Genomic DNA, 16,024 nt, shown 5'->3' on the forward strand with positions numbered 1-16,024 from the left:
ATGATGGGGGCTTGGAGGGTTGTGACCCTGGGAGCCCATGGTGCAGTTTGGGCTTAAATTTAGGATGTTTCCAGGCTTTGAGCTGATGAGAACGTCTGTGGTTCATCTGCCAGACTTCAAACTTTTATTCTCAGATATAGGAAGGACTTAAAAGCTTTTAGAAAGGAGGGGAGTGGGGAAAATACAACCCTATGATCCAATACAGAGGGGCTTTGAAAGGACAGGGAGGGCTTTCCAGGGTTCTCACCACAGCAAGCAGCATCCCGGCAGCCTTGCCGGCAACTCCCCAGCTAGAAGAAAATGGCAGGGACCCGATCCAAAACCCTCGCCAGGAATTTTTCCATGTGCTGGGCTGTAGATCAAACCTCGGGTGACCTGCAGGGCTGACAAAGGGAGAATGGTCTCTTGGGGTTTGTTTAATGTCCCTAGGGCTGGGAAGGGACGTTCCCGGCCTCTGACTTCCCTTTGTTCCCAGGTTGGGCATTGTAGCGCGGAGCCCCAGCTGCGGGTGTGCTGCCCCGGGCTTTCTGCTTAGTCCTTGGTCGGCTGGATTAAAGCCTTTGGGTCTTGGTGCTCACAAGGTTTTCAGTGGGTTTTAGGACTATGCCCGTGGTGGGGAGTCTGTTCTCTGGGGTTTTACAGAGGAAGGGGTGAGGCTGCAATGCCAACATCTCCCTGTGGTGGGAGGGAGCAGAGGGAAGAGGACCATTCCCAGGAAAAGGATGGAGCAGGACCCATTCTCTGCTCTCACATGGCTCAATGTGTCCTACAGCCCCAGTCCAGTGTGGGCAGGAGGTGTCAGCTAGGACAGGGGTTGATAGCACCCAAATCTCTCCATCAGGGCTCCCCCCGTGCAGGGGAAGGGATGGGTGCAGCAGGAGGGTGCTGGTGCCACCCACCACTGGTGGGTTTCCGTTTCAAGCCTCCGTCCGTCCATCCTCCCACCAGCACCAACGAGAACTGAAAGAGGAATTGCCACAGACAGGCTGGATGTGCTCAGCCTGCGGCCAAGCCCCCCCAGCCTGGCAGCCCGCAGCCTCCCGAAGCTCCCACATCCTCTTTCCCAGCAAAACCAGGCTGCGATTTCACACCAACTCCCACGTCTCGACCAGAGCATCGTCTGCGGCTTTGCCAAGCCCCTGCCTGCAGCCCCTGCCCACAGCCACGGCAGTTGGTTGGTAGCCGGCACGTGGGAGCTGGCAGAGGCCACAAATTTTGCTTGAGGTGGTTGTTTTACCCCTCAGAGAGGGGTTATCAGGGCAGCCACCTTTTTCCACTTGGGGCGATAGCGGGAGAGCAGCACAAGGACGTGGCAGGTTCCTGGGGACAGAGGGACCCCGGGGACAGGCTGTTGGCTTTGCCTATCACAAGGGAAAGGGCAGAAAGCAGGCAGGAAAAAATGTGGCTCCATGTGGCTGCGGCTGTAGGAGCCCTGCTGACATCAGCAAAACTTTCCATGGAAATTGGTGGCACTTGGCCGATAACGCTTCACCTCTGGGAAACACCACGCCTTGCCCCCGTGTCCTCCGCTTGCTGTTTGGTCACCCAAGGGACCACAAGCCACCCGTCATGTTGATGGGACAGGTTACTGGTGCCCTGTACTGGGAATGGGCTTTTAGGGGATGCAAAACCAGCACCACCCCGCAGTTGGGGTGTGATGCCCGTCCCGGGGGAGACGCGGTCCCACAGCCGTCCCTGCCACCACGGTGCTGCCAGTCCCCGTCCCTGCGTGTCCCTCCGGTGCGTATTTTTCTTGGCAGCCCCCAGGCAGGAATGTTTCCCCGCTGCCGAGTGAAAGTGGAGGCAGGAATTGCTGGAATAGCGACAGGCTGAGTAACAGCGCTAACTTTATTCTCCGAAACAAAGGCCAGTGTCCCAGACGCCGAGGGCTGGTCCGGCTCCCGGCGGCGCGGAGGCCAGGGCTGGGGAGCGCAGGCAGAGCCAGAAACGCTGCCACCACAGGGGCCCCTGCCCCAAATTCCTGCCCTGAAGCCCCCCAGCCATGCCCAACTCCCACCACAACCCCCTCTTCTGCAGCCGCCAGCCAAAAGTGCATTTCTAGAAGCAGAGGGGTTGAAAAATAAAACAAAAAGGCTGGGATTTCCCTCCGAGACCTTCAAGCAGCTTCCCAGCCCTTCCCAGGGCTCTGCCCTCCACAGGTGTATCCTCAGCCCATCTCCTAGGATTCTGGGAGGCTCCGAGCCCCGCACGGACACCCAATAGCCCTGAGCACCCCGCACGCCTCTCGCATGCTCCCTGCACCCCGGGGTGCTGTGGAATGGGGTGCTGACCTCCCCTCCGGCCCCACTGCCCCTTTCCCCAGGTGATTTCCCATGGTAGAGGTGGCCAAGTTGGGGCTGGAGGAGGATGGTCCCCTCACCCGGAGCCCATGAGCTCCACGGGCTGAGACAGCATCTCCCCACCCTGCTCCGAGGAAGGTCCTAAGTCCCTGTGGAGCATCCCCAGAGCATGAGGCCAGCTCCAGGCCGGCTGTTTCCCTTCAATAATGAGCACAGGTTTGATCTGAGCAGCATCCGTCCTTGGTGCCTGGTGCGAGCAGCCTTCCTGTCAGGGCCGGCCTTGGCTGCAGGGCTCAGGGCAAGGCAGCGCTTTCCAAAGCAAATATTTGCACAGCGCAATAACACGTGGGAAAGAGCAGGAGCGTTTGCTTCCCCGGCTCTGGGGGAGGTTCCCGGGGAGCTGGACTTGGTCCGTGGGGGTTCAGCCATGCCCTGACCTGTTGCTGTGCTGAGCTGCCCAGGTTTCGAACCTCTTTATGCTCTGTGGGTTTGCACAAAGAGGCTTTTAATTTGCAGCCCAGCAAAGGGGCATCGCTCTGGGCTGGCTCTGGAAAACCCCGGTGGGTGCCAGGGCAGGGGTGTTCAGGGAGCACCTGGGCTGTACCAGTGTCTGGCTCCTCCAGGGCTCTGCTCTGCTGCCTGTGCCAAAGATGCTCAAAGCTCCTGCGGTCCCCAAGGACCCCAAATCTACCCCCAAATCCTTCCGTGCATGAAGCTGAGCAGCGTTGCACAGTGGCAGCACTGAGCTGTCAGAGTGAGGCATTGCACCGGACACCCTTCCTCGCCAGTGCCATCGGCCACAATGTGCCTGTGTCACACAGCCCACCCCAAACCGCCCCTCGCCCCCATGGGGACAATGCTGTGCTTGGTGGGTTCCCATCTACCATTTAGTCTCTCCAGGGTTCACATCTTGAGGCTTTTCCCTGTGGCTGCAAGACCTTAAAGCATCATTTTCTATCACTTATAAAGCAAGACTACCCTGCAGTCCTCAGAGAGCAGCTGAGAACCAAAAATCCTTCCTGCTCCTACACCGCTGGGCCCGACGCTGCTCCCTCACCGCAGCCATTTCCCAGGCTCGGGCGCTGGGAGCGGCACACTCTGCACCCACCCAGTTTTTCTTGGAAACAATGTGGGAATTGGGGAACAAGCCCGTGCGAAAGGCAAAGGCTGATGCACCAGCACTGGCCCTGACCCGCCAGAGCACCCAGTGGCACCAAGCACCCCATGACCACCCGCCAGGTCCTTCTGCTCACGCCTGGGCAGAGAGTGGCTGACCCCCAAGCATCAAGGGTCAGCACTAATTGGGTATTAGGAGTGCAGAAAGCCCTGGGGTGAGGCCAGGTTAATGGCTGACTGCTCCCAGCCCAGTCACCAATGCCTGGTGTGAGCGCTTCCTCCTCTTCCTCCTCCTCCTCCTTTCCAGAAGCATTGGCTGTAATGTAAAGGTGTCAGCCCTGCCTGTGGTTCCGCTGGTTTTTAAATCCCTGTGTGCTTTATTGCAACAAGTCCCTGTGCTTGTGCCCAGGGAGCTCCCGGCGTGCCTGGCAGCTGCCTAAAACCTGCGGGGAACCCACCTCCCCTGACCGGCCACGGCGAGGACAGGGCCCTCTGTCCCACCATGTCCAGGCAGCTTCAAGCTGTGGCTCAGGGCTGTCCCCATGGATTGTGGCATGTCCCAAGTACGTTGTCCCCACTGTGTCCTGCCAGGGTGGATGGAGGCTGCTGGGGCCCCGCTGGGTGCCCGTGTGAGCCAGGGCTTCCCCAGGGCTTCTCCATAACGGGAGCTGCTCCCGGCCACTCTTCCCTCCGGCTCCTCTCCATAAGAGGCGAGGCGACGGGGAGAGTCGAGAGGAGCCTGCGCTTGGCTTCCCTCCGCAGATTCCTTTCCTGCCTGTCACCGACAGATATAGTCCCCGGCGTCAGCCTGGCCGCGCGTCAGCGGTGCCGGGGCCGGTGGGCAGGCGTTGGGCTGGTGGACCCTGGGGATGGCGCTGGGTCTCGATCCTCGTGGTGCCCCAGGGTCCCACGCAGGGTGCTGCTTCCTTCCTTCCTTCCTTCCTTCCTTCCTTCCTTCCTTCCTCCCTCCCTCCCTCCCTTCTTCCTTCCTTCCTTCCTTCCTTCCTTCCTTCCTTCCTTCCTTCCTTCCTTCCTTCCTTCCTTCCTTCCTTCCTTCCTTCCTTCCTTCCTTCCTTCCTTCCTTCCTTCCTCCCTCCCTTCCTTCCTTCCTTCCTTCCTTCCTTCCTTCCTTCCTTCCTTCCTTCCTTCCTTCCTCCCTCCCTCCCTCCCTCCCTCCCTTCCTTCCTTCCTTCCTCCCTCCCTCCCTCCCTTCCTTCCTTCCTTCCTCCCTTCCTCCCTTCCTTCCTTCCTCCCTTCCTTCCTTCCTCCCTCCCTTCCTTCTTCCTTCCTTCCTTCCTTCCTTCCTTCCTCCCTTCCTTCCTTCCTTCCTTCCTTCCTTCCTTCCTTCCTTCCTTCCTTCCTTCCTTCCTTCCTTCCTTCCTTCCTTCCTTCCTTCCTTCCTTCCTTCCTTCCTTCCTTCCTCCCTCCCTCCCTCCCTTCCTTCTTCCTTCCTTCCTTCCTTCCTTCCTTCCTCCCTTCCTTCCTTCCTTCCTTCCTTCCTTCCTTCCTTCCTTCCTTCCTTCCTTCCTTCCTTCCTTCCTTCCTTCCTTCCTTCCTTCCTTCCTTCCTTCCTTCCTTCCTCCCTCCCTCCCTCCCTTCCTTCCTTCCTTCCTTCCTTCCTTCCTTCCTTCCTTCCTTCCTTCCTTCCTCCCTCCCTCCCTCCCTCCCTCCCTCCCTCCCTTCCCTATGCTCATGGCATGACAAACCCGCTCAGCTCTGCTGTCACACACTCACGGGGCTCCAGGAGCTCGGTCCTTTGCAAGAGCTGGGCAGCAGGACCAGCACCATGTGCCCCTGCACTGGGATCACTCAAGCCCCTAAAAACACCCCGGGTTTAGCTCTGCCAAATGAGCTTTACTGGTTGAACAAACTCACCTGTAAAAAACAGAGGGTTGGAAATGTCTGGGGCCTTTTTTTTCTTAAATCCCCACCTCCTGGAGTCATGGCAGCGTGCAAGCCCCAGCTCAGGGGTGCCGAGGTCAGGGTGCGACCCATTTCACAGATGCACCAGCCTGAGGGGAAGGTGCCACACATGGGAACCAGGACAAGCCACCGTCTTGCAGGTGAAAACCTGGAGCTGCCTCTTCTCCCCCAGTTCTGGAAGGAGAACCCCAACACTTCAGACTCATTATTTTTGAGATTTGGGGGTTACAGCATTACAATTTTAGGAGATCCTCATGGAAACCCCAGCATGCAGATCCCAGGGACCTCTGGGTCCTCCCAGGGGAGGCAGCAGACGGGGGGCAGGGGGCCGCAAGCAATAACTGCTGCTTTTGGCAATTAATCTCTTTAAACCCCTTAATGAACCGTGATCAGGTTACAGGTCTCCCGTCACATCGGATTAATGAGGATTAGCAGGGACAGCCAAATGAAACGTGCAGGGTTTTTTCCCTTAGTGCCTCTGCTCTGTGCGGCCCTGCTGTGGGGTGGGGTGTTGGTTTTTATGTATGTGTGTGTATATATATATGTATATATATTAGGGGTTGGAGGGGAGATCTGTTCCCACCTCCCCCAGCCCTGCCGTGTGTGAGATGGGACAGCGAGCAAGGCGAAACCGCTCGCACGCACCTTGCCCTTTGCTGCACACGCTGTGTAGCTATTTTGGGGTGCAGCCCTCTCCCCATCACCCTTCCCAGGGCTGGCTGAGAATTTGGCTGCTCTGAGTGTAGGGAAACCCCAGTGCTGTAGGGAAGGGGCTTGTGCAGGTCCTGGGAAGCTTGGGATAAGCTGTAGGGAGGAGTGGGAGGATAACTGCCCTCTCTTGAAGACATCTTGGAGGAGATGCCGGATCCTGCCCAAGCTGGTGACATAAAGCACCTGTGGGCTTTGGGAAGGAGCCGGCTGCGGTGCAGGCGGAGGCGTGTGATCAGATTAGGGCAGCAGGGGCTGAAAATAGAGACGCCACTCCGCGACGGGAGGCTCACGGGGTGCTTCAGCCAAGCCCGGGGCAGAGGCAAGAGGGAGAGAGATTTGAACCCTGGAAAATCACAGCTTGGATGGTGCTGGCTGTTTCCCAACAACCTCCTCTGGCCCGGCCTTCCTGGAAGGAGAAAGGCCATGAGAAACCACAGCCCCAAGCCCACATGTAGCAAGGTTAATTACTGAAATGATTCCCTTAAAAAAGGGTTCAAATACCTGGAGAAAACCTTTCTCAACACCCAAACATCTAGAAGGGGTGTGGGTAGGGGAATGAGGCTGAACAAGCCACTTTCTGCTGCTCTTCTCCACCCAAAAGCAGAAGGTCTGCGGGGGGTGGGGGCCGCTGCGGGGCAGCTGTGCCAAGGAGGGGGGATATCACAGCCGAGCCTTGTCCCAGCTCTGCCAGGGAGTGGGGTGCATGGAGCAGGACCCCAAGAGAGGGGTCACCTCCACCAGGTTTGGCTGGGCCCCATGACATGGCTTTGCACCCTGGTCCAAAGGGTCGCTGGGCACTGTCCTGCCCGTGCCACACGCTGCCACGGATCCCCCGGGGCTGAGACAGGGGGTTTGCCCATGACCCCACTCCATGCGGGGCTGTCATGCTCAAAATCACCCAAGACGAGAGCAGGGGAAGACGTGTGACGTGACCTTAACTGTCCCCGCGTGGGCATGGTGACTCCGCAGGCTGGGCGTCAGGAGTAAGCCAGGCAGGAATTAGGCACATTAACTTGCAGGGCAAAACGAACTAATTGCTGAGGTTTAACCAGATCAGTGACTTAAAGAGCTTTAGCGGGGAAGAGAGAACTGGACCAAGACACACTTAGCACGGTGAGGCGAACGCAGGGGCTGGGCAGCCAGCCTGGCAGCCACACGCAGCGGCAACAGGCTCCCAAGACATGGTAGCCCAGCAGAGCCAGGGCAAGACATGGGGACATGGGGACAGGCTGCGCCGGGCTGGGGGTGCTGTGAGGGTGGAGCAGGGGGAGACGAGGTGATGGGGACAAGGGGTGTCCGCCTTCATCACCCAAATAGCCCCGGGCAGTGTCCCCCCACCTCCAGTGCTCTTCACCCCGGGGGACAGGGCAGCTGCAAACTCACAGTGAGCCCTCTGTCCCTTGGGCCTGGGGGGGGGTCTCAGGTCCTCAGTGGGGGGTCTGGACAGGCATGGGGAGACCAAACCCAGCCCTGGATCACACACCCAGCCCCTGCAGACACCCCCGGGCACAGGCTGCTCTGGCCATAGGACAGAAAGAGGCCAAAGTCCCACTGTGGTGACTTCCTGGCCCCTCTGGAAGCTCTGGGGGAGCCCAGGCTGGGCTCAGCTGCTGGAAGGGGCAACTCAGGGGCCAAGGGGGCAATTCCCACCCTCTGTGGCTAATTGGAGCTGTAACAGCCTCTTAAAGGAGTAAAGGCTGGAAGGGGGGAGAGAGCGTGAAATGGAGATCGGGGGGTCCCAAGAGGAAAGGGTTGGGGCGGGGGGGGGGGGGGGGGGGCTGGAGAAATCGTCGTTTAAGTGCTAACACAGCTCTGTGCAGGGAAACGCTGGGGAGCGGGGGGATGCTGCGGGGGTGAGGCCAGGCTTGGCTGGGGACCCCAGCGTCGGGGGGCCACGTCCCCAAGGCCGGGCTGGAGGAGGGAGCCGGGTTCCGTCCCCCCGCCCTCCCGCCGGCACCGCGGAGCTGCTGCGCGTCGCCGGGAGGCGGCTCCTGCAGTGCCCTCTTGCGACGGCGACCCGAGGGGCTCCGGGCCTCCTCGGGGACCTCCTGGCACCTGGCCTGGGCACCTTCGGAGGGGGCAGCCCTGTCCCTCCATCCCCATCGCCCTCGCCCCATCCCTGTCCCCCCTCCATCACCCTCCCACTGTCCCTGCGCCCCCCTGCCCTTGCTCCCACACCAACCTTTCCCCCTCTCCACTGCTCTCGCCCCGTCCCTGTCCCCCCTCCATCACTCTCACACCACCCTTGCAGCAGAATTTCAGCTCTGGGGAGTTTCTGTCCCTGCCCAGCAGTGCCTGCACCCTTGCCGCTTGTGCCAACATCGGGACTAGCCCGAAGGAATTAACAGCAGAAAGGAGAGAAGCTGGGTTTAGGTATTAACATGCCACATTATTTTTCCCAGAAAGTCTGTAACAAAATAATCTCATAAAACCAACAAGTGTTGGTGCTATTTATGTAACATAGTTGCTGGCTGCTGGCAGGAGGGCAGAAAGGCGAGCGGGGTTATGTAAAGCTCCCAGGGCAGGGGATGCTCCCCACGGCGGGCAGCGAAGGATCAGGCTGCTGCTCTGTGGTTCCCCTCTGGAGGTGGTGTGGGTTTTTCTTCCCAAAATTCATGCCCCACATGGCCCCAGGACCCTTCAGCAGGACTTTGCCACTATCCCCATTGTGCGTGAGCAGCTCAGTCCCGGTGTTAGCTGGAACTTTCTGGGGGTGGCACAGGGCTCCTGGGGGGGTTCACAGGCCAGGTCACCCACAAAACTAAACCAGGACGGTCCCTGGCTGGCACTGTGGGAGGCTCCTGGGTGGTGGCTGGACCAGCCTTGTCCATCCCGAAGTGAGCATGGACATGGGTACCAGCACAGCTGTGGTGTGGGGACAGCGCTTGGTGCACCCCACAGCACGGCTTTGGGAAGCCCCAGCGGGCTGGGGACTGGTGTCTTGCAGGAGCTGCTGCACAACTCACTGGGTGAGGATTTACCTGCAGAGACGTGGCCCAAAACCACGGCCCAGGGATTCGTGCGGATGCAGACGGTGACGTCTGCTCCCACGCAGCAGAGGCTGCGTTATCCTGGCCACGAGCAGCCACCATGTAATGAGACTCTGGGGTTAGTTTTTATTTTCTTTTTATTCTTTTTCCTGAAACAGGTATTGCATTCGCTCCAGCATCAGCCTGGGGAGCTGCTGTTACTTCTCCGCTCCAAAAACCAGGTCTCGGCTGTGGCCACAACCTCCCTCCCCATCGCCCCTCTGCACAGTTTAACTCCTCTTCCTGCCAAAAGGGGGGCCACCCATCCCCCTGCCCCGGGAGATGGAGGGGACCCCAATCGCCTTCCCCCATCCTTTGAAATCCCCAGTGTGGTGGTCCCTGGGTACCTGGAGCAGCCTTATTTCAGCTAAATGTGCACTTATTTGTGGGGTGGAGCTGGGAGGAGACCTGGGATCTTCTTCTTGACCTTCCACCCACCCTCCCCTCCTCGCTAACCACATCAGCCTCCCCTGTCCGGTAGGAAAATGGGAATAAGTGTGTGAATTGTAATGAATGTCATGTTCCAGCTAAAGATACTGCAGGAACACAAAGTGTGATGAGACCATAACCTTACCCAGACCAAAGGGTGGGGAGGAACCGTTGCATCGAAGGATTTTGAATGATTTTGGACTTACTGGTTTAATGCAGTTGATTTTTTTTTTTTTTTTAAGGTCTTTCCCTGCAATTCCTTTAAGTTGGTTCTGCTGTAATCAGGTCAAAAGCTGATTTGCAAATAATCACCAGGGAGGGAAAAACATCGAGGGATTTAAGCCCAAGCTGTGCATTTCATACTATTAATTGAAAGCCTGGGAGAGATAATGTGTCCCTGCTCCTGTCTGAGACCTGTAAGCTGCTATTAGCAGCAAACTCCTCACCCGGCTCGGGGAATCACCTCCTGGTTGGGATTACAGCCCTGCACACATGGGAAAAACCTCCAGCCGGCAGTGATTTAGTGAAAGGGCAGAAATTAGGGAGCATCGAGGAGATACGGGGTGTTAGAGCATCTGTGAGCTCCACGCAGGGCAGCACAAAACCAGAAATAACTGTCTGAAACCAGGGATTAACAGGAGAGAGACACATCCCACCCCAGCGCGTGACTGGTCATGCTGGTAGCTCAAATATTTCTCTGGCACCCGTTTTCTGCACACATTCACGTGGAAGTTGTACCTTATTTGTGACCTTATATAAATTTTTCAGGACAGACTATGTCTGTCTGTGTGTATATATATATATGTACATCTGCGGTGCCTGACAGAGACCCCAGATGCCCACACTGCTGCAGGCAGCTCCTAACACATTTTCCACATCCCCACACACCCGGAGGAGGCAAGAGGTCACTAATCAGCGAACTCTGGTATTAATTACATGCCGTTACCGGGGCTTATTTGCTAATTCCCCTTCTAATCACCCTCTTGGTTATATTTCAGCCAGCACCTAAGGACACCGCATGTAGTGAGTAAAATATATCAAAGTTTACTTCTGCTCGTGTCCCGCTGCGGAGCGCAGGCAGCACAGTGCAGGCAGCACCGAGCTGCAGGCAGGAGTCCGGCAGCAGCAGCAGCCGGCGCAGAGGCGAGAAGCGAGGATTACACAACAGACCTGCTGTCTCACACCAAGGTAGTCGCGGCACATTCATGAGTCAGTGAAATCTCCCCCCCCACCCCCCAACCCAAATGAAGTGTGGGTTGGGTTTGGTTGGTTTTTTTTTTTTTTTTAAATTAAAAAAATAAATAAATAATTAAGGGGGGTGAGTTATTGTTTTCCAGCAGGAGGGAGGGATTCGTGCAGCCTCCGGGGAAAGCCACTGCGGAAGCTTGGCGCAGCAAAAGCGAGACCCCGTTTCGGCGGCTCGGCCGAGGGATGCCGTTAACCCCGGGGACGGCGAACGCTGTGGCTGTGTCCGGCGAAGGAGCGGGCTCACGGGGGCCTTCACCGGCTGAACCGCTGCATGTCCTGGCGGGGAAGGGATGATGCTGTCAGGTCCGAGCAGTCTGTCCTGAGGCCGGCTCAGGGCTGGTGGGGCAGAGATGGGGACAGCGATGCCGGGGCCCTGCACAAACCTTCTGCCCAGAGAGGGGTGCTTGGTCCAGAGCCCACCTCCACCTCCTCGTGCCTTCTCACCTCCCCGGTGCCCACAGCGACAGGCTCTGCTGCAGGGTGACATTGGGAGTGCGCAAGGACTCGGGGAGGCTTCAAGTGCCACCTGCTTGCTCAGTCATCAAAGCAGTCCCAAAAATCCAGCTTGGTGGGAGACACGTGGTGTCGGTGCCATCGTGAGGACCAGTCCTCTTCTGCTCTCTGCCCCCATGGGGGTGCACAGTCTGGAGCTGAAATCACTGTCCAGGGACGGTGGAAGTGGGGCGATCCCGAGCCCGCTCGATCCCCCATTGAGTCTTGCAGGGGGGCACACGAAGGCTGCACCCAAGCCCCAGCGTGAGGCACGGTCCCACCAGCGTCCTGCTGGCCCAGGGTCTTGGGGACACCTCCTGGGGGGCAGTGGGGCTTGGACAGGGAAGGGGCCCTGCCCCACAGTGGCTGTCCTGAACCTGCTGCCTTTGCAGGGGGAGGTGATCCCAGGCTGGGCTGGGGGTGCTGGCAGCAGATTTCCCTATAAACCCCCCACCAAACCTGGCAAGATCCTCCAGGGACCCCAGACCCTGTGGGGTCCCTCGTGCACCCCAGCCCTGCTGGGTTTCCCAACCCCATGGGGTTTCCCAGACCCTGCTGTATCCCCCAGTCTCACTTGCCCCCCCCCAGTTTGCCAGCTCACTGCACACCCCTGGACCCCAGACCCTGCAGGGTCCTTAAAGCACCCCAAACCCTCAGGGTCCCCCAGGGACCCCCCCACCCAGATTCCTCAGGGCACCCCAAGGTCCCCAGACCCTGCTGGGTCCCCTGGAGTGTCCCAACCCGCCAGGGTCCCCTAAGGAACCCCAAACCCCAAAGGGTCTCCCCCCATCAGACCCCTTAGGCCACTGCTGAGGTCCCCAGACCCTGCTGGGTCCCCACAACTCATAGGGTCCCCCAGACCCTGCAGGATCCCCCTGGGACTCCCAGGAACACCTAAACCCTCCTGACGCACTGGTCCCAACCCATCAGACTCCTCAGGCCACCCCTGAGGTCCCCAGACCCTGCTGGGTCCCCCACACCCTGTAGGATCCCTCTGGGACCCCCAAATCTGTCAGGTGCCAGCCCATCAGATTTCCCAGACCTTGCTGGGTCCCCCCACCCCACTGGGTCTCCCAGACACTTCATACCCTGCAGGATCCCCCAACCCACAGGTACCCAACTCCCCAAGACCCTCTAAAAGACCCCAGGACCCCGCTGGGTCCCCCTACCCTACGGGGTCCCCCAGATCCTGCAGGGTCACCCAGACCCCTCAGGACTCCCAGACTCACCAGGTCACAACCCATCAGCCTCCCCAGGACCCCCTCAAGGACCCCAGACCCCGCCGGGTCCCCCCAACCCATGGGGTCCCCCAGATCCTGCAGGGTCCCCCCAGGAACCCCAAACCCTGCAGAGTCCCAACCCATCAGCCTCCCCAGGACCCCCTCAAGGACCCCAGACCCTGCCAGGTCCCCCCGCCCCATGAGGTCCCCCAGATCCTGCAGGGTCCCCCCAGGAACCCCAAACCCTGCAGAGTCCCAACCCATCAGCCTCCCCAGGACCCCCTCAAGGACCCCAGACCCCGCCGGGTCCCCCCAACCCATGGGGTCCCCCAGATCCTGCAGGGTCCCCCCAGGAACCCCAAACCCTGCAGAGTCCCAACCCATCAGCCTCCCCAGGACCCCCTCAAGGACCCCAGACCCTGCCGGGTCCCCCCGCCCCATGAGGTCCCCCAGATCCTGCAGGGTCCCAACCCATCAGCCTCCCCAGGACCCCCTCAAGGACCCCAGCCCTCGCTGGGTCCCCCCACCCCATGGGGTCCCCCAGATCCTGCAGGGTCCCCCCAGGAGCCCCCAAACCTTGCAGGGTCCCAACTCATCAGCCTCCCCAGGACTCCCTCAAGGACCCCAGCCCCTCCAACCCCCCAGCAGTGCCCCCCCCCCCGCTTCAGGCGGGGCTGCGGGGCGCGGCGGGCAGGCGGCGGGCGGCGGTGGCCGAGGCGGCGGTCCCGCGGGGACGGGCGGGGGCCCAGGGGACGCAGCTGCGGAGGGCGCGGGCGGCGGCCAGGAGGGCGGCGGGACGGGGCCGGGGGCGGCGGCGGAGCCCCTTCTGCAGCCGCTGGCTCTGCGCCGCCAGCGCCAGCTGGGCCTGGGCCACACCGGCCCCGAGCCGGCCCAGGGCCTCGGCGCGGGCGGCCAGGCGGAGCTCGGCGTGCCGCAGGGCGCAGTGCACCTGCCGGACCCGGCCCTCCAGCTCCGCCGCCGCCCGACGGCGACCCTCCGCCGCCACCAGCCGCCGCCGCGCCGCCGCCAGCTCCACCGACCCGGGGCTGCTGCTGTTGCCGCCGCCGCTGCTGCTGCTGCTGCTGCCGCCGCCGCTGCTACCGGTGGTGGTGGTGGTGCCGGTGTTGGTACCGTCGCGATCGGGGCGTTGCTCGCCACCCGCCACCGGACCCGGATCCGCCGCTGTCGCCGCCGCCATGGGAACGGGAACGGGAGCGGGGCAGCGCCGCGGAGAGGATATATAGCCCGGGGGCGGTGCCGGCTCGTGCGGCTCGGCCCCGCCGGGGGCGGCTCCGGCACCGGCACCGGCTCCGCACCGGCACAGGGCGCGGAGAGGGGCGGGGGGCGCGACCCCGGCCCGGCCCAGCCCGGCGGGGGATGCTTGGGCTCGGTATGGCCCGTACGGCCCCGGGCTTGGTATGACTCGGTACGGCACCGGCACGGCCCCGGGCTTGGTACAGCACGGCCCCGGTACGGGCACCGGCCCCAGGCTTGGTACAGCACGGCCCCGGTACCGGCACCGGGCTCGGTATGGCCCGGTACACCGCTGTGTGGCATTAGCAGTTGGGGGTGCCCGAAAACTGCCCTCACTTTGGGGGTGGTCGCTGGGAAATGTGGAGCTGGGGAGTGGGGGGTCACTGGGAAAGACTGGGCTGGGAGGGAGTTACTGGGGAGGGTTAGTGGGAAAGGTGGGGTGGGGGGTTACTGGGAAAGGCTGGCCTGGGAAGGGATACTGGTGAGATTTACTGGGAAGGGTTAGGGGGAAGGACTGGACTGGGAGAGGTAACTGGAGTGGCTGGTTTCATGTCTGCAGCCCCTGGGAGAAGCAGCTTAAGAAGCTCCTGGAGCTGGTTGGGGGATGCTGGTGTCCCAGCCGCCAGCCTGGGGCAGGAAAAGGGGTGAGGGCAGCCCCTGTTCCCCCCCCGGGGCTGTGGCTGGGGTGTCCCAGCCTTGGGGTGCAGATGTGGCACCAGGACAGCGTGTCCTTGGTTGCATGACTGTCACAGCAACGTCGCTGCCAACGTCATTATCGTTTAAGACAGCGTTAATAGAGCTGAGAGTGGGCCGAGACGGCACAGGGAGGGGGCTGGAGCGGGAGGGGGCTGCTGCCACCTTGCTCCCCCTGAGGAGCCTCGTTTTTTGGGGTTCCTCCTGCCAGGGACGTCATGTTCCGCGGCTGCATCTTCACGTAGGTGCGTGGGGTAAAGCCTGCTCGTATTTCGCATCAGAGCAGCACAGAGGATAAAAGGGATGACAGGAACCAGGTGCTGAGGTCTCATCCCACCCCCAGACAGGAGCAAAAGCCTAAATCAAAAAAAACCACAAACCAGCCTATATCTGTTCCAGGCAGAGCCACATCCAGGCCTGCGGTGGATGTCACCCCCACCCCACGTGGGCTGGTGGCAGCTTTGCCTTACCTTACCTTAGGGGGAAAAATAACCCATCCCTTGTGCTTTGCATTGCATTCCTGCTCTTGCCAGCGCTGCCACACGTCTGCCAGACACCGGAGCAGCGTCAGAGGCTGCTGCGTCACCGCTCCCGGCCCCCGCTGCCTGCTTGTCCCTTCCCTGCCTGTCTGTCCCCCGGCATCTCCACTGCCCGCTGTCAGAGACACGGCCGTGACATTTGCTTAAGCTCTGCAGGCTGAATTTCAGGCTGTAGGAAAGCTGAAGTCCAGGCTGAGCTGTATTCATGTATCCAATGCAAATGCTGCTATAAAACGGGGTTTGGGGATTTGAGGGGTGTTGCTCCATCGTAGGTTCAGGGGCAAAGCTCAGCACTTGCTCCCTCTGCCTCCAACCCAAAGAAACTGTGGGGACAGGCAGGTATTAAACAGAACACCCTCCTCTCTGATTTTTTGCTCTGCTTCGGTGGAACCTGGACCCCCAGGCGTACCCCCAAATGGGGAAAGGGCCAGGGTCTGTCTTTCGGTGAGCTTTCCCCGTTTCCCCAGAGTGAAACCTCAGAATCACTGAGGCTGGAGGGACCTCTGGAGGTACTTGCTCCATCAGTCGCCTGCTCATAAAATAATTGCTTTTTTGGGTCACCCCCCAGGTCTGTGCTGCTCATCACCTTTGCAGCTCCAGTCCCTGGTCCAGGGTGAGAAAAGGAAATGGAAAAGGGAGCAGCTGTGCCTGGACATGAGTTTAAGAATAATAAGGCTGGGGATGTCACTGAGCCCCCCGCAGCGGCTGCAGATGAGAAGACAGAGGCTGGTAAAGGCAAATAATAGAAAAATACAAGAAATGCCCCTGTGCCTCAGGGCAAGTCACTGCCTGAGCCCCAAAAACCCTCCCGCACCGCTGCGGGATCTCTGCCTGGGCTGACGAGCTATTAATGATTTAGCAGAGGAGTCTGAAATTAGCAGCGCTCAGAATAAACCTCTTTGATGCAAAAGCCCGGTTAAGAGCGTTGTTCTCCCTTCCCTGGCAGCAGCCTCCCGCATCCCGCAGCCGTACGTGGAGGCACCGACTGCCGGGATGGGGCAGCACGCTGCATCCCGCAGCCGGGCCCCGGTACTCCGGTACTCCCCCAGGGATGCCGTGCTCTGCCCCCA

General features: G+C 60.3%; 1 protein-coding gene and 1 long non-coding RNA gene across 2 annotated transcripts; both read right to left on the minus strand.

Moving 5' to 3' along the window:
* Nucleotides 1-10,529: 10,529 nt before the first annotated feature.
* Nucleotides 10,530-11,818, minus strand: LOC141954614 (uncharacterized). Its single transcript, XR_012632216.1, has 2 exons — nucleotides 11,140-11,818; nucleotides 10,530-11,032 (listed from the first exon to the last, which is right to left on the minus strand). It is a non-coding gene; the product is annotated as an uncharacterized LOC141954614 (long non-coding RNA).
* A 1,314-nt stretch (nucleotides 11,819-13,132) lies between these two features.
* TRNP1 (TMF1 regulated nuclear protein 1) lies at nucleotides 13,133-14,635 on the minus strand. Its single transcript, XM_074894365.1, is given in 3 exon segments — nucleotides 13,133-13,734; nucleotides 13,737-14,072; nucleotides 14,581-14,635. Coding segments are annotated over 3 exon segments (993 nt in total).
* Between the last annotated feature and the right edge of the window lie 1,389 nt (nucleotides 14,636-16,024).

Source organism: Strix uralensis, chromosome 25 (genome assembly GCF_047716275.1).
Source record: "Strix uralensis isolate ZFMK-TIS-50842 chromosome 25, bStrUra1, whole genome shotgun sequence".
Classification (NCBI taxonomy): domain Eukaryota; kingdom Metazoa; phylum Chordata; class Aves; order Strigiformes; family Strigidae; genus Strix; species Strix uralensis.